We start from the raw sequence: 17,917 nt of genomic DNA, 5'->3' as shown, positions 1-17,917 counted from the left end.
GGAAGCGAAAAAAATATGCCATGAATTCTAATGAAAAGAGTGAGGAGCGATTTACGCGTTTGAAGACTGTGTTCCAGCCTTTTGCCTCTACTGAGGTCGAAACTTCAAACGTCGGGAACACAACTCCAAGCAAGCTTGTGCCACCAGACACAAAACTGAGTACGTTTTTACCGAGCCAGTAATCGTTGAGCGAGATTGGTAGCGTTGGTCTGGAGGGGGCGTGGCAGAGGGAGGGGGCGGCGGGAGGGTGGCCGAGGTACTGGCGGGGGCAGCAGTCGGCCGGCCGAGGTGCCGGCGGCGGCAGCAGTCGGCCGGCCGAGGTACTGGCGGCGGCAGCAGTCGGCCGGCCGAGGTACTGGCGGCGGCAGCAGTCGGCCGGCCGAGGTGCTGGCGGCGGCAGCAGTCGGCCGGCCGAGGTGCTGGCGGCGGCAGCGGTCGGCCGGCCGAGGTACTGGCGGCGGCAGCAGTCGGCCGGCCGAGGTGCTGGCGGCGGCAGCAGTAGGCCGGCCGAGGTGCTGGCGGCGGCAGCAGTCGGCCGGCCGAGGTGCTGGCGGCGGCAGCAGTCGGCCGGCCGAGGTGCTGGCGGCGGCAGCAGTCGGCCGGCCGAGGTGCTGGCGGCGGCAGCAGTCGGCCGGCCGAGGTACTGGCGGCGGCAGCAGTCGGCCGGCCGAGGTGCTGGCGGCGGCAGCAGTCGGCCGGCCGAGGTACTGGCGGCGGCAGCAGTCGGCCGGCCGAGGTACTGGCGGCGGCAGCGGTCGGCCGGCCGAGGTACTGGCGGCGCTCAGGGCGGCGGCAGCAGTCGGCCGGCCTGGCGCTCCACCTCGGCCCAGGCCAGCTCGATGTCGCGCTCCTCGGTGCTGGCCGCGCACACGGCGAACCGCAGGATGTACGTGTCGCGCAGCATGGAGGGCACCATGTGGATCCGGCCGGCGGCGTTGATGGCCTTCAGCAGAGCCTCGTTGGTCTCGTTCGTAGCCTGTCGACGGACGCCGGGTGGCCTGTCAGTCAGCGCTCGCACTGGAAGTGAGCTCCTCCGGTGCACTGATACACCACTGCGGTGCCGTCCAGTTTTGTGAGGGCACAGGCTGCGCCCGTACCGGCCGCACTGAGTCCATCTGGACTCAGAAGACGATGGCGTGCTGTGCTGCGGGGCTGCCCGTAACAGTGCACCGGAGTAGCGGTTAGTTAGCACTGTACTGGAGTAGCGGCTATTGGACACTGCCATGGGCGTAGAAACCTCAAGACAAGTGGGGGGCCAGCGAAACTTCAATGTCACTTTGTGGGAGCCCCAATACCCCTATGAAATTTTTTTGCAATTTCGTGCTCATCTCACATTGCTGAATCATTTCCTGCTCTTAGTTTTGTAGTTAAATAAAAAGTAGAGGGTTTTCTTAAAACAATGACTAAAAAGTTGGGGAGTCATGCCTCCCCCGCCCCCCACCCTGTTCCTATGCTTATGGACACTGTACCGGAGTAGCAGCTGGGGCATTCCACGATAGATAGTACCACTTTTTCCAATTTGACACCCTCATCTCTCGGAATTTGACGAGAATTGGTCTCAGGGGTAATCAGGGGCTCTGAATCCACCTGTAACAATTTCAGGTTTTTTTCCGGGAACACAATTTATTGAGCACATTGAAACACAACAGAATGAAACAAGACACCACATCATTACATCAATTTTTCCATACTCAACACACGCCCCGCTATTACCATTCTTCAGTCCCCCTCCCCACACTACGACCTCAGCACCTCAAAGCATGCCCCACTACGGGCACCGTGCCGTGCGGCCCGCCCGGCCAAGCCGGGGAGGCGCAACCCCGGGGAGATCTGTAGGTAACCTCCCCGCCGGGGAGACTGTGAGCCACCCCGGCGCCCCAGACGGGCCGCCGGCCCCCGCCCGCGCCGCCTCGCGCCCCATGCTGCCATCTCGCGAGGCGGCGCCCCTGTCCGCCGACCCGCCCACCAGCCGAGCCGGTTTGGCGGTCCGCGCGGCGGGCCGGCGGCCCAGCCCCCCAGCATATGATGGGAGGCCAGGCACGGGTTGGCCCGGATGGGTCCTCGTCGCTCCTGGCGACATGACATACAAACTCTCGGCAGCTCTTCAGCGCCGGCTCGGCTCTGTTCGACCTTTATCGTACATTCTTTTACTATCGACGCCTTTCTGTGAACAAAGTAAAGCACCCATTCTCGTTCAGCATATGGGACCATTTCTTGGAGAATGCCTGCTGTTTATCATTACGTGCCGCTATATTTCTCTCAATTTCAATTTGATGGCAAATGAAATGTATCAGACCTTGCACAGATGGCACCATTGAGTTCTCTCCTAGTTTACACTGTACAATGTGCTGCTTAGTGAGAATAATAAGTAAATTTATGGCTGAGCCTTTACTCGTAGCTCCAAATATTACATTATCGACGGTACTCAGGGATCTTTCATTGATTTTATCAAACAGGAAGGGCCATAGTGGCTTAACTTTGTCACAACGGAACAAAAAGTGTTCTATAGTATCTGTACGATCGCAATGTCTGCATGTTGTGGTTTCAATAATATTTCTAATAAACAGATATCTCTTGGTTGTTGTTGTTGTTGATTTTCCCTCCGGCCGCGGGTGGCCCCGCGGCGTAGCCTCATCGGCTCTGGAGGGCCCTGAAGGCGGCCACCAGGGCCGCCACCACGTCACTGCGCCAGACCTCGTCGGGTGTTGGTAGGATGTTCCCTACAGCCGGGATTTTGAGGCGAACACCCATCAGGCCCGGGCACGTGAGCAGGATGTGCCGGGGGGTGTCCGCCTCTTCGCCGCACAGCGGGCACCGGGCGGCCTCGCATAGCAGGTCCCGGCATTGGGCGCAGGCGGCTGAGGGGCTCCGGCCGATGGAGTGCAGGAACTGGGTCGATCCACTCCAGTGGCCAGTCCGGATCTGGTGGACATCGATGGCTGTCCGCCGCTCCAGGCCGGAGACCGGGGGCGGGTATCTCGTACCCATCAGCTCCCGGTACCAGCCGGTCGCCGCTCTGCGTGTCGGGTCTGGGTATGACGGTCTGTCCCTGGCCGCCTGGTCCCTGGCTAGACGGGCCGCAGCCTTGTAGACGGTGTTGGCGTCGATGGAGGCGATTTCTTGATCCAGCGCCGCCGCCTCCCCCGCCAGCACGTCCGCCGCCTCGTTGCCTGGGATCCCACAATGCGATGGGACCCACTGCAGCGTCACGTGGCGGTCCGGTGTGGCGATTTCCAGCAGGCGGCTCCATATCTCCGCCCCCTGGACCGTCCTCTGGGCCGAAGGCCCCTCTCTCAGTGCAGCCAGGGCAGACTGTGAGTCGGTACAGATTATTATTGGCAGCGTGTCGTCACGAGGGTGTGTCGCCAGATGTTCCAGGGTCATTGCGATGGCCAGCATCTCCGCCCTGAAGCTGGAACAGAGCGCTCCTGCGGGCCTCTTCAGCTCAGTGCGGTCATCATCGGCGTGGACGACCAGCGCGCCGGCCCCCCCACAGAGAACGCCTCCAGTCGCCGACCCGTCGGTCCACACCCAGGTCGCACATTGGGTCAGGGACGCCAGGTGGTGTAGGGCGGCTTCCTTCTTCGTGGAGGCGGCAGCTCCGGCTGGGAGCCCCGCTCCGATGTCCAGGTTAAAACTGATCGTGCCGGTTGGTTGCCAGGGCGGGGGGCGCACGGGGAGCAACGGCTCCACCGGTGGCTCCACTCCAAGGGTCCGCCACACCTCCCGACCCAACTGGCGCCATCCGCAGACGGTCTTGAGGCGCCGCGGTGGGTCCGCCACGGCCAGTCGGTGTAGCGGGTCCTCCTCGGGCAGTGCCATGGCCTTCGCCAGCATCCTCGCCGCCAGTGCCGTGCGGCGCGCCGCGACCGGGGCCACGCCGGCTTCGGCCATTACTCCGTGCGTGGGGGCCGACCCGATGCAGCCCGTTATGACTCGGGCCGCGGCACGCATCTCGCGTTCCAGAACTTCTATGTTAGTCCTGGCGGCCGCCGGCATCCAGGCGGCCGCCGCGTGTTCGATGGCTCCCCTAACGTAGCCGTTGGCGACGGCCCGGAGTTGTCTCTCCTCCAGGCCCCAGCTGCGACCGGTGATTCGTCGTAGTTGAGAGATGCGAGGGCGGACGCGGCGGCGGAGGTTCCTGCAGTGGGGGCCGAACCCCAGAGTCCTGTCCAGCGTTACGCCGAGTAACTTCAGTTCAGGGCCTCCTTCCACCGTCTGGCCCGCCACACGGATGCGGCAACCGACGGCGTCCCGGTGGCTCTGAGACAGAACTAGAAGCTGGGTTTTCTGGCCCGCCACCTCCATCTTGTTCTCCCGGGCCCACTTGACCAGGGTATCGGCCGCTCGTTGTGCCCGCTCCCGCGCGACTTCAATCGTGTTACCCGAGCACAGTGTGGAGGTGTCGTCCGCAAACATGTACGGAGTAGTGCCCGGCAGGGCTCGGAGGGTTGACGCTAGTGGAGCCGACCACAACAAAAACAAGGTCGGGGACAGAACACTGCCCTGGGGCAGCCCTGCCCTGTAGACGCGCTCGCCGCTCCTTGCTCCGTTGAGCTCGACACAAGCCCGCCGGTCTCTGAGGAAGCTCCACACCCAGGAGTTGAAGCACGCCGGTACTCCCATCTCAGCGAGCCGGGCACGCAGGAGGCGATGGTCCACCTTATCGTACGCTCGTGCGAAGTCGTACGCAACGAGGACGAATCTCTGCGCCGACTCACCGTCCGGCAGCTGTCTCCGGGATGGGGGGCACGGCTTCAGCTGCCATCCGTCCTGAACTTGTTGGGTTAGACGAGCGATGGCATCCTCCACACCCCGCTTCTCTCTGAAGCCAACCTGTTCAGGCGGGATCATGCTTCGGGTTGCGATGATGTGGTTTAGTCGAGTCGCGACGAGTCGTTCAGCCAGTTTAGCGATGTGGGATGTCAGGGCAATCGGGCGGTAACTTGCTATGAGCCGTTGGTCCTTCCCGGGCTTGGGAATGGGCACGATGACGGCACGCCGCCATTGCCACGGGACCAGTCCGGTAAGCCACGAGGCGTTGATGAGACGGAGCAGAGCTCTGCGAGCCACCGGACCCAGATGTCTGAGGTGCTCGTTGCACAGGTCATCGGGTCCTGGCGACTTCTTCAGTTGGGCGCTGGAGATTTGACGCAGCAGTTCTTCCTCCGTGAACGGTGAGCAGCAACCCGTTCTGTTACCCCTGCACTCTACGCAGGTGCGGACTTCGGCTTCTTTCAGCTGTTTCTTGGCCCGGCGATCGATGGACTTGGCTCGCACCTGTCTGGAAACGTAGGCGTACGTGCGGTTGAACGCCGTTGCCTTGTCCCTGTCCGTCACCAGGGTGCGGCCGTTGTCTTCCATGGTTTCTTGTTTTCTGTGGTTGTCATCTGACGCTCCCTCCCACATCTTCAATATCTTGTGGACCCGCCCGAGGCTCTGGTGTTTGTTGAGGTCCTTCGACACGAAGTCTCTGAAGTGTCGTTGAGAGACGCGGCGCTCGATGGAAGCGGCGCGTCTCTTGGCCTCGATCCAACGTGCCTTGGCCTGGGGGTCCCTGTGGGGGTCCCCATGGCTCTTCTCGCCGCTCTTCTGTCTTCGATTGCCTCCTCCAGCTCCGGGTCCAGAGCCCAGGGTTTGGCGTCGGCTCGTGCCCCTCTTGGTACGTGGGCAACACTAGCCTGTTGGAGGATCGAGTGGAACCTGGTAGCCATCTTCTGAACTGGTTCGTGTTCCGGTTCCGCTCCTTGGAAGGCGGCTTCGCACTCTTGGTCGGCAGACAACAATTTCAGCCTTATCAGATAATATTTTTTGAGTTATGGTGTATAACATTTTTTGGATCTTGCTTTGCAGCGCTAAGTTTGGCGGGCTGTAACTCTAAGACGGATCATTCAAATGCCAAATGTTATATAACATTGAACTTGCAACGAAACAGAGATTGATATGTATTTTTGAAATTTTGAAAATACGCTTTTTTATATATGACATATCGAGTTTTCTTTCCTTTATATTTTTTGGACTTTGGGACCAAATTTTTTTGAATTTTTATTTTAAAAAAATATTTGGCTCATTGTTAAGAAGTATGCAAAAAATTAGGAAGGTGTTCTTTAGATAAATGTATTTATTTTACGTCACGATAACGGTTTCGAATAGTGATTTCGGGAGGGGAGCTTACAAATGGCGTGGTAAAACTGCCTAATGACATCACGGGTTGCTGAAAATTCAATTGAAATCTGAGTCATCTGAAAAAAAATGACAAGAGGGTTCATCCAATCCTCTTTCCTATAAGCACGAGAGTGAAAAAGGCTATTTGGTTCTGACATTGTTTTGGACGCCAATGAACATAGCTGTCCGAGATGAAAGTTACAGGACGCATACATGGTGTCCTCCAGAGGTCTCACAACTTGTATATCTGGGAATTTTTAAGGTCACATGAGGTTAGGTCGGTCACGTGACATCACTGTTATAAGTCAATGGGGAAATATAAAAGCTGTTATTTTGGCGCCGAGAATGATCTAAAACTATCTCACGTTCATGGTATCGTGATTTCATGCACTCCTTGGAAAGTCCAATGCTTCACTTTTGCATTGTTAGCCTTGCGTGACGTCATTTATGACGTCACTGGGGTCGTACGAGTTTTTCCTCAATAACTCCCGATCAAATGATATGCCATATGATACCCTTTGCCCAGCTTCGTGACCTGAGGGGCTCTGACTTGACCTTGACCCAAGGTCAGCTCCTTAAGTTGACCTCACCCTAACAAAAAGTATATTATTCGACGCACCTCAGCTAGGCAAACACAATGATGCCAAAATCGCGGCTCTGCGGCCATTTTTTGCGAAGTTATTTACTAAAAACCGAACCCGTAACTTCAGTCACTTGACCTGACCTCAGACGCTACCGGTTAATCTGAGACCTTAAAATCGGGTACCAATCGCTGCGACTTGTAACGGCACACACGCTCATTTTTTCCGCGAGGCTCTAGCTCTATTTGAAGCGAAACGGCGTGCTGGGGTCGTATCAACCCCTCCGAAACCCATTTTCTTTGCGGGAAAATGAGGAACTTATAGAAAGAACACCTTTCTAATTTTTTTTGCATGTCGATTTGCAATGACATGAAGCTTATTTTAAAAAATAAAAACGTGAAAAATTTTGGTCCCAAAAGTCATTAGAGGCAAATGAAAAAAGATTAAGGTTTTTGTTCAGCAATGAAAATTTTTCTTTGGAATTTTTCAATAGTAATTTTAATTTTTGATTCATCGCAAGCTTAGTGTTGTTTACCGTTTGTTGGTTGCCTAACCCGTTCTTGAGTTATAGGCCATCAAACTCACCGTTACAAACCGAAGTTAAAAAATGTAATGCAATATAACTCAAAAAGTTTTGATCTGATAAGTCTGATATTTTGCCAGGCGTCTTTGGGGCCTATGATTACCCCTAGTACCGATTTTCATTAAAATCTGAGAGAGGAGGGTGACGGGCTTGGTACGATCTATCGTGGAATGCCCCAGCTATTGGACGCTGTACCGGAGTGGCGGTTAGTTAAAGCCCTTGTTACACTGCCGAATTTTGGTACACGAATGTGCACGAATATGCAAGTCATCCTATGTCGCGGACTGATTCGGGATCTTTCCTCCAATGTCTTGGCATTTCGCAGACCAGTCGGTGTCCACCGCGCGACTTTTACGGTTCGTCACGACCACCACGAATATTTCATGAAAAATGAAAATTTCGTGGCCGTTCGCCGAACTTATAATAAACGAACATGATCGCCAAACAGTTGCCGAGTCGCCGCCGACATGTCGCTGCGTGCGCCGACTTGTTGCCAAGGTATCGCCGACTATTCGCAACAGATTCGCCATTCATTCGCGATGTTCGCCGAATCATGGATCAGCTTTGACCCGCGCACGATTAGGGGGCCCCCCACCCGTTTTCTGCAAATCGGGCTCTGTCGGCGAACTGTTCGCCTCTGTCGTTGAACTGTTCGCCGATTTCCTACACGACGTGATTCGGCGACAGGGTCGTGACCAAAATTCGGCAGTGTAACACGGCCTTAAAGGTGCCCTGACACTTGCACGACTTTTGGTCACGATTTTGTCGTGGCAAGCCGTGCCATTTTTGTGCACGAGCTGGGATGGCTCCCGCACTGTTCACGACTAGTGCACGACCAGTTCACGATTTCACGAATAATTCACGAATGCGTGCCCATCAGTGTCCACATTGGCACGGACTGGTACGACGAGTTCACGCATACTTTCCGCATAGTTTGCGCATAGTTTACGCACTTCACGCATTGGCACGACAAGTTTGCGCAATTTGTGCCGACTTGGGCATGCCATATAAAAATGGGACCTCCCATTCACTAATGTAAGGCGTAAGCTCCGTGTCCTGGCAAGACCCATCGTGACCTCCAGTGACACAAATGTCCTGACCGTGCCTAATGTGACCTAGTTTGACCTCTTTGAGCTGAAATGACCCGTTAAATACATTTTCGGTCGTTACTTCCCATCTAGGCGTCCAATCGACTCGGGAAAAACACCAAACAATCCCAAATTTCGCGCTGTGAAGCAAGCCGAGATCCACACATAGGCACGGGCTGGTAGGACGAGTTCACGAATACCTTTCGCATAGTTTGCGCATAGTTTACGCACTTCCCGCACCGTCCCGACGAGTTCACGACAAGTTCACGAACAGTTTGCGCATAGTTCACGATCCGGTTGCGAAATTTTGTCGTGACCAAAACTTTGAACATTTCAAAGTTTTTGCCCCGACATGGCACGAAGTCACGACGAGATAACCCGCGAGTTGCTGGGGGGGGGCGTTAAACGCCCCCACTTTTTTCGCCGGGCCATAGCATAAAAACGGCGCGCCGCAGGCGCGCCAAATTTTGGGTACCTGTAGGAAATTGATTGAAGTTTATTGTGACAAAGTTTCAAAAAAATCAGTCGGAAAATTTTTGAGATATCGAGGTTTTAGTGACGTCATGATTTCTGAGTTTTCGACCAAAAACGGCATATGTTCAAAAAATCATATAAAATCACAGAATAGACATATAGACATGCCGTAAATGCCATTAGACTGCCAATACCATGAAGAATCAAATGGCTATCTTCGATTATTGATTATCGTTCCGCATTTTCCAAAATCTTGAACTGAATCTTGGCAATTTCTCGTGACTACTTCACGACCATGATACATGAATATCTTAAATTGAACTTTTTTAGCCAAACACGTACACATATGATAAAATGAATGTCACCATCGTGTTCTACGCCCCAAATTACCCATAAAACATGTGTCACAGGCTGCGAATATCAGTTTTTATTTTCGGGGATATGCACCCGCCCGGTTGACCTGACCTTGACCCTGACCTATGCTTGACTGACCCCTGCATGGAGCTGACACTCTTGTAGGCCTTATATGATGGATTGTGCACCGTTTTGACAGAGTTTATGACGAGAGGCGCCCATTGCGAAGTCCTGAAGTCCATGCTACTGAAAGCCCGATTTCAGGTGTTTGACCTGACCTTGACCTGACCTGTGACCTCAAAATTCAACTTAAAAGTACTCATCTGAAGCGTCTCGTCGCGTTCTTTCGTTTGCCGCCTCGTGCGTTTCGCTGCGCCTATTGGTTCTCGAGTTATCGGCTGGGGGCGTTTAACGCCCCCCCCCCCAGCAAACGGTGGGTGGCGAAATACCCCAGCAACTGCCGGGTTAACGCACACCTCACGTCACTTCACGACTAGTTTGCGCACGGGCACGATTCGATTCGTGCCAATGCGTGCCACAAAATCGTGCAAGTGTCAGGGCCCCTTTACACTGTACCGGAGCAGCGGCTAGTTAACACTGTACCGGAGTGGCGGTTAGTTAACACTGTACCGGAGTGGCGGTTAGTTAACACTGTACAGGAGTGGCGGTTAGTTAACACTGTACAGGAGTGGCGGTTGGTTAACACTGTACAGGAGTGGCGGTGTTGTAACACTGTACCGGAGTGGCGGTTAGTTAACACTGTACAGGAGTGGCGGTTAGTTAACAATGTACCGGAGTGGCGGTTGGTTAACACTGTACAGGAGTGGCGGTGTTGTAACACTGTACCGGAGTGGCGGTTAGTTAGCACTGTACCGGAGTGGCGGTTAGTTAACACTGTACAGGAGTGGCGGTTAGTTAACACTGTACAGGAGTGGCGGTTGGTTAACACTGTACAGGAGTGGCGGTGTTGTAACACTGTACCGGAGTGGCGGTTAGTTAACACTGTACAGGAGTGGCGGTTAGTTAACAATGTACCGGAGTGGCGGTTAGTTAACACTGCACCGGAGTGGCGGTGTTGTAACACTGTACAGGAGTGGCGGTGTTGTAACACTGTACCGGAGTGGCGGTGTTGTAACACTGTACAGGAGTGGCGGTGTTGTAACACTGTACAGGAGTGGCGGTGTTGTAATACTGTACAGGAGTGGCGGTTAGTTAAAACTGTACCGGAGTGGCGGTTAGTTAACACTGTACCGGAGTGGCGGTTAGTTAACAATGTACAGGAGTCAGGCGTTTAGTTCAAACTGTACCGGAGTGGCGGTTAGTTAACACTGTACCGGAGTGGCGGTTAGTTAACACTGTACAGGAGTGGCGGTTAGTTAACACCGTACCGGAGTGGCAGTTGGTTAACACTGTACCGGAGTGGCGGTTAGTTAACACTGTACAGGAGTGGCGGTTGGTTAACACTGTACCGGAGTGGCGGTTAGTTAACACTGTACCGGAGTGGCAGTTGGTTAACACTGTACAGGAGTGGCGGTTAGTTAACACTGTACAGGAGTGGCGGTTAGTTTACACTGTGTCGGAGTGGCGGTGTTGTAACGCTGTACAGGAGTGGCGGTGTTGTAACACTGTACAGGAGTGGCGGTTAGTTAACACTGTACCGGAGTGGCAGTTGGTTAACACTGTACCGGAGTGGCGGTTAGTTAACACTGTACCGGAGTGGCGGTTAGTTAACACTGTACAGGAGTGGCGGTTAGTTAACACTGTATCGGAGTGGCGGTGTTGTAACAGTGTACAGGAGTGGCGGTGTTGTAACACTGTACAGGAGTGGCGGTTAGTTAACACTGTACAGGAGTGGCGGTTAGTTATCACTGTACCGGAGTGGCGGTTAGTTAACACTGTACCGGAGTGGCGGTTGGTTAACACTGTACAGGAGTGGCGGTGTTGTAACACTGTACAGAAGTGGCGGTTAGTTAACACTGTACAGGAGTGGCGGTTAGTTAACACTGTACCGGAGTGGCGGCTGGTTAACACTGTACCGGAGTGGCGGTTAGTTAACACTGAACAGGAGTGGCGGTTAGTTAACACTGTACCGGAGTGGCGGTTCGTTATATGTATCGCTGAGACGAGGGCTATGTGGTGGCCACTGACCTGGAGTCGGAAGCAGACGAGGCCCAGTGTGACGGGCGTCACTATTTGGAAGCGCGGGTCGGCGCGCACGCGCTGTTCAAACAGCTGCGCCAGCTGCACGTGGCGCCGAATGTGCGCACGCACTCCGGCCAGTCCGTACAGGCGCAGCACGAACCACAGCTTCAGAGAGCGGAACCGGCGTCCCAGTGGAATCTGCCAGTGCTGCCAGCACGCACACACGGGTAGGCGATTTCAGCGGCGGGTCAGAGACGGCCAAGAAAGATCCCATTTGCTTCTCACTGGCTAGAACATTTATATTTGCTATAGGATCAAATAAGTATTCTAGTGAAAAATATGTTCAATTTCAACGCACACAGATATAGGAGGATGTTTCTTTGATACAGATTACCCTAGAATATTGAAAAGAGACAACTATGCAAGGTCTTCGAACTTTGGTCCATATACGAGAATACACATAACTGTGTGGCCGAAAATCCCTCCCCCCCCCCCCTACCCGGGCGGAGGTTAAACACAAAGTGTCAAATTGGTGCATCCGAAGGTGCTGATCGTTTCGTGTTGATACGTTGAGCGGTTTTGAAGATATCGCCGACAAATAGGATAGGTCTCTGGGCCGCACTCCCCAGTCATGCACCGATTCACCCACACCCCGCCGGGGGGGGGGGAGAAAACTGCCCCCATCCCGTTTTTCGCCAATATTATCTAAGCGCGTTAAGCCAGCGAACTCAAACTGACCCCTATGGCCCGCTGGGGTCCTGAATTTCCACGCCCTGCTGGGGGTGTTTGAACACTCCCCCCCCCCTCCTGATCCGGCGCCTGGGCCACATAGCGACACGTGGTAAGAGGGATTCGAAATAACGTCCAAAATAAGGACAAAAAAAAAAACGGTTAGCTCAACAGTCAGGTCACCAGAGTTAATCCAATGTCAAACTTCGCCTATTTTGACAATTTCGACAAAGCAACGTATAGCTCAAGAACGAACAGATTGAGTTAGAGCACCGCAAAAAAGCGCATTTGATAGCTCCGTAAACGCTCTTTCTGTAGACCGTTATCAGATTTGACCTCAGGTCAGCGAATTAGCCTCTAGGGGGGGGGGGGGAACTGTAAAAAACACGTTTTCGTGGAAATATTATTTCTGCCATACCTATTGACTCAAAAATCAAACGACATTTATTTTACCGGTATCATGTACAGGTCTCGCGGGTTTTAGCGATAGGGTTTGCAACTAGAAAATTTAGTGTACTTCAGGCTATATCTTCGTCGTCTTAAGCTTTTAAGTGTTGAAGATGCGATCGACTTGTTGGGTAACAAGCCGGCCATGATCGTGTAAAATGGCTTCATCGTAGATCGATTAGTTTCTGAGATATAACCGGAAATGTAAAAGTGCAAAACCTACCGCTTAATCTCGCGAGACCTGTACGTCTCATCGAGACGCGTCCAATGAACTATAAGTTGACCTAAAAGAAATTTTGTCCGAATAGTTGAATGGGTGGATATGGGTCGGATGCCCCACTAAGCAGTGCTTGTTGCGCATGACACCACGGACCCACCTTGCCAGCGCCCGCGTTTCACCGGCGATAATTTGGATGGAAAGTTTAACGTACCGCAGGTAGATGGCGGCACGGTCCTTCCGGGTCTAGCATGGCCCTCTCTCGCCAGTTGCCAGCTAGCTTAATGTAGAAACGAGGCTCAAACGACATGGAGGTTCCCGGCCGCGAACTCGCTGTCACCGAGTTGGGAGCCGGACATCATATACACTAGGCCACGGGAGGACAATTTTAAGAGGACACCTTTAAAAGTCAGCTTGACAAGTTGACCCAAGGTCAAGGTGAGGTCTTGGCAGAGCTTACCCTGTAATCGGGCACCAGGCCCTGTTTGTCGTGCTTCAGGTAGAGCGGGTCCACGTTAAAAGCGTCCACTAGGTCGTTCGCCCGTTTCACCCACATTGCCGAACAGTCAAAGTTGATCAGCATCCACTGTACAGGTGACACAGCACACCCAGTCAACCCAGCTCATCTGCAGCCTAAAGCTGCTTTTGGCGAGGCGGTTTGGCGGTTTGTTCTACATATAACCACCATCGAGGCTGTCACGTGAATTGGGACCGCGTCTGAAGCTAATCCAAGAAATGCAACACTAAATTCTGAAATCATCAATCTAGCCTGTCTTCAATTGTCTTGTAAAAAGTCATAGCGATTGCATTGAGCATTAAATGACAAAAACATTCCCCTCCCCCTCTTCGCCTCAGGCGATCACGCGCGTCACCCACCTGACCCAGCTTGAATTGAAGGCAAATCATTGCGATGCGAGGTGTAGCATGCGTGTGTGCTTGTGTTTGGACGGGGGGAGGGGGGTTGATGCATTTGGGACTGGGCAAGGATAGAGCTACCGATTTGCCGGCCGAGCTGTGACACCGCGGGCTCGGACGGCCGGAGTCCGGCGCCGGCGGCGGCACAACCAGCTGGGTATAACGGCGGGCCGCCGCCTGCCAGCTGGTATAACGGCGGGCCGCCGCCTGCCAGCTGGTATAACGGCGGGCCGCCGCCTGCCAGCTGGGTATAACGGCGGGCCGCCGCCTGCCAGCTGGTATAACGGCGGGCCGCCGCCTGCCAACATGTGTATCAGTTCTTTATAAATAAACGTAGATTGCGCGTAATCGATCCACTGCACAAATAAATGCACGAACAAAGATTGGTATGTGCGACAAATAAATGTCGACTGAGATTTGTCCGGATACCCACTTGTTCTAGGAAACGCCGCCGTTTCTGGCCGTTTGCATACACATGTCCCTTGATCTTGATCCGAAAATTATGTTTTCCGCTGTCAAAAGCGGGCCATGAGGTTGATATAGATGTTCTGCCTGACAGGATGAAAGGAATCCAAAAAGTCCGCAAATAGGCTGGGTAAATGCGAGGGGATATAGGTGCTGTGTATTGCAATTCTGGTGCCAATTCAGCAATCACTTCGACTAGATAACCTGGCAACGCAAGGCTTCTTGTCAGCATTTTAGTGCCATATTCACTTATTAGTCTTCAGTAAGGTTTTTGGTGCTATACAGCAATTAGGTGCTAGAAACTATTATTTAGGGATACGAAACAAATATACCCAAAAATAATATCGCGCTTAACAGAAGAGACGTTTAAGAACCCTGGCGGAAATCCGTGGGCAATGGGGTCCGGATGATGCATCAGCTGGAAGTGTCACGTGCGGTACCTATTTGACGCTACCAGGGCTGCGGAGTCGGTGTCGGAGTCGGTAGGAGTCGACAGTTCTGACTGAAGTCGGAGTCGGAGTCGCCAAAATCTTACCGACTCCGACTCCGGAGTCGGAGAACACTGCATGGTCCAAAGGCTACACGTCCTACACGTGTTTGTTTGAGATCACGCCCGCTGACTTTTCCACACCATATTTTGTCGAAACTAAGTCCATGTTCATGTTTTGGACGAGCGTTGTCAGCAAAAAAGCAGAAGGCTGCGGCTGCGAGAGAATCTGCTTTTAGTTCTGCATGCTATTTAAAAGGTATACTCGCATTGGCAATGCAAGGCCTTGAAAAGAATGGTTTCGGGCAAAATAAAATGATCTCCTATATGAGCTTAACAAACATAATAGGTATGGACCAACGAAGTAACATCCTGAGTCGAAGCTGGAGTCGGAGTCGGAGTCGGAGTTGATTTTTCAAGCCAGAGTTGGAGTCGGAGTCGGAATGGTCGACTCCGCAGCCATGGACGCTGTTTGCAAACACAGCTATGACACGACGTGCCCATGACACAATTGCGCCCAGTGAGTGCTGTCTGCGGTCCGTTGCCACCGACTGGCCTGTGCCGCCGGGCTGTTCGGCCCCGCCCCCGCTGACCACTGGCAGCATACCTTATGGGGGTTGAAGTTGAATGAGTGCGCCAGTTCGACGCCGTCCAGCAGGTGCCGGAACTCGGGGCAGAGGAACGCCGAGCCCGCGTACGCCGCGTCCACGTGCAGCCACACCTGCTGGCGCTCGCAGACGGCGCCCAGCTCCGGCAGCGCGTCGAACGCGCAGCTGGGCGTGGTGCCCAGTGTGGCAAGCATCTGCCGGCACCAGCAGGTCAGCATCTGCCGGCACCAGCAGGTCAGCATCTGCCGGCACCAGCAGGTTGGCAGCTGCCGGCACCAGCAGGTTGGCAGCTGCCGGCACCAGCAGGTCGGCAGCTGCCGGCACCAGCAGGTCGGCAGCTGCCGGCACCAGCAGGTTGGCAGCTGCCGGCACCAGCAGGTTGGCAGCTGCCGGCACCAGCAGGTCGGCAGCTGCCGGCACCAGCAGGTTGGCAGCTGCCGGCACCAGCCGGTCAGCAGCTCTGCGACTGGAGATTGGCTCACCGCAGGGGAACATGGCAGCATTGAGTAGAGGGTTGTTCCTGCACAGGATTAACTCAAAATGAACCCTGGCCTAAATAATACGCACCCTCTAAAGCGCTGGCAAAATTTTTGAAAACGTCCCATTTAAGGCACTCGCCATTTCGAGCACTGGACACATAGTACCCTGGACATTATGAGCCCTGGCCTAAATATACGCAACCATTCAAGGCACTGGCCATTTCGAGCACTGGACACATTGTGCCCTGGACATAATGAACCATGGCCTTATTAATATGCACCTGGCCTGTTTTGGACAATATGAGCACTGGCCTCTTTGAATATACCATATCTGCAGCCAGTTGGCCACATTTGAACCATGTATGTAGTCCCCGGACAATGGACATTATGAACTCTGGCCCATTCAAGGCACTGGCCATTTCGACACTGGGCACAGTAGTAGTAGTAGTAGTAGGGGAGAGCGGGGTCAAATGTAACACGGGGCAATTGTAACAGTGTTAGTAATTCATAAACTTACCAATAGAATGAGCTGATGTTAAGACCGAAAATGCGTAATTCTATACTGCCTTTCCCAGCGGAGTTTGAAGCGAAAGTGTCGGGTATGTCGATGGCTGTGCACAGTAATGTGTTTTTGAGAGCATTTCGTAAATTTTTGTACCGTTATATTTGATAAGCTCATTCCCGCCATTGAAAAGATATCGACTTCAGACTTTGTGTAAGCGTTGGCAGGCTTGTTGTCCATAAATTGAAAGCATTAACTGCTGTTCACACATCTTTTTGCGCCAGTTTCGTCTAAAATATGTCATGGCGCGACGGGGAAAGTTGTAACATTTTTGCAGGGGTCAAATGTCACAGGCTATAGGTCAGTGGCCATTATGTCAAAGTCGTCAAATTGTCAAGTGAGATTAAACATTGCTAGAATTAAGAGAACTATAAGTTTTGTCACAATCGGCAGCTTTTTGCGCGATTTATTTGCGAAAAACCGAGGGAGAGGAGGTCCATCCGACCCCTGCATAAGTGCGAGGTTTTAAGCCCTTTTTCCTGAGAAGAATCGTACCTACCAAATGTGGGAAGATGAACAAGTGTTCAATACTTTCGTTAAATCAAAGTTTTGGAAAAAATTGAGTTGCTGTAGCCTGTAAGTTAACATGTTACAATTGTCCCCGGGTGGTGTTACTTTTGACCCCATATCTGGGGTGAATTGTAACAGCTGAATTGACTTTTTCGGACAACAATTTTGACCCGAAAAAGAAGCTATTTCGGAAATATTTTAACTACATTTCAAAGACAAAACATCATAGTTCTGAAAATAAAAGAAAGAGCTTTATAACTGCAAACGTGTTTGCACCAGATGATAAAATGCAAAAAATGTTACAATTGACCCCGTTCTCCCCTAGTCACTGGCGGATCCAGACCTGCGTTGAGGGGGGGGGGGAGCAACTCATGCCAGGAACCAAACCTAAGGTACCCCCAAATCCTGTTTTCTCATCGGATTTAGGCTACTTATTTTTCCTCACAGCCCAGAAACGATACTTTTTAATTAAAAAAATATATAGTGTTAGGAATATTGAAGACGCCAGTGTTGAAGGCGCACGTGATATTGATAACGTGTTGCTGATAATTGATCTTGAGTCGACGATGTGATTTATAATTGTGTGGCAGTCAGGCGGTGCATGGCCTTGGGCGGTGCGCTTGACCACGAATGGTAAGCTGGAGTGTAGAATACAAGGACGTGTGCACGATTTCTAACACTGGCGCGGTCGCATGCTCAGGTTCCTACGTGCCGCTAAATTAACGACATTTCTTTGCTTTAATTTTTCATAAAAGCATAACGATGTTAATCATCCGTTATCTTAAGCATCTTTTAGAGCTTAATTTTGAGTCCCGAGCACATGAATAAATCGACCGACGAGTCATGGTGACTTCCGACATCGGCTTCGGTGTTGATACGGCCGCAGCCCTCAAGTCTCTGGAACAACGCATGGACGATATCCAACAAACACTGCGGCAACTGCGCAGACACCTGTGCACCGACGGTTTAAAGCGGCAGTTCGCCGGGCCCACTAGAGATGATGGCACCGGCAGCAGAAACACTACGTCTGCGCCAGGAAACGGCCAGCCTCGGTGTTTCGTCTGTGGTGATCTGGGCCACATCCGACGTTTCTGCCCCAAACGGCGCGGCC

At 53.0% G+C, this 17,917-nt stretch overlaps 1 protein-coding gene across 1 annotated transcript in view; it reads right to left on the bottom strand.

Moving 5' to 3' along the window:
- Positions 1-781: 781 nt before the first annotated feature.
- LOC122393935 (aromatic-L-amino-acid decarboxylase-like) overlaps positions 782-17,917 on the bottom strand; it is an 88,844-nt gene continuing 71,708 nt past the window's right edge. The window contains exons 6-9 of the mRNA XM_043390414.1: positions 15,255-15,449; positions 13,241-13,366; positions 11,394-11,594; positions 782-976 (exon numbers count right to left, since the gene is read on the bottom strand). Of these exons, the coding sequence (XP_043246349.1) occupies positions 782-976; positions 11,394-11,594; positions 13,241-13,366; positions 15,255-15,449 (717 nt within the window). The remainder of the gene's footprint in view (positions 977-11,393; positions 11,595-13,240; positions 13,367-15,254; positions 15,450-17,917) is intronic.

This window comes from Amphibalanus amphitrite, unplaced genomic scaffold, assembly GCF_019059575.1.
Source record: "Amphibalanus amphitrite isolate SeventyFive unplaced genomic scaffold, NRLGWU_Aamphi_draft 000564F_arrow, whole genome shotgun sequence".
Classification (NCBI taxonomy): Eukaryota; Metazoa; Arthropoda; class Thecostraca; order Balanomorpha; family Balanidae; genus Amphibalanus; species Amphibalanus amphitrite.
Note: the sequence above shows the minus strand (reverse complement) of the source record. Positions and strands in the feature narration are given on the sequence as shown.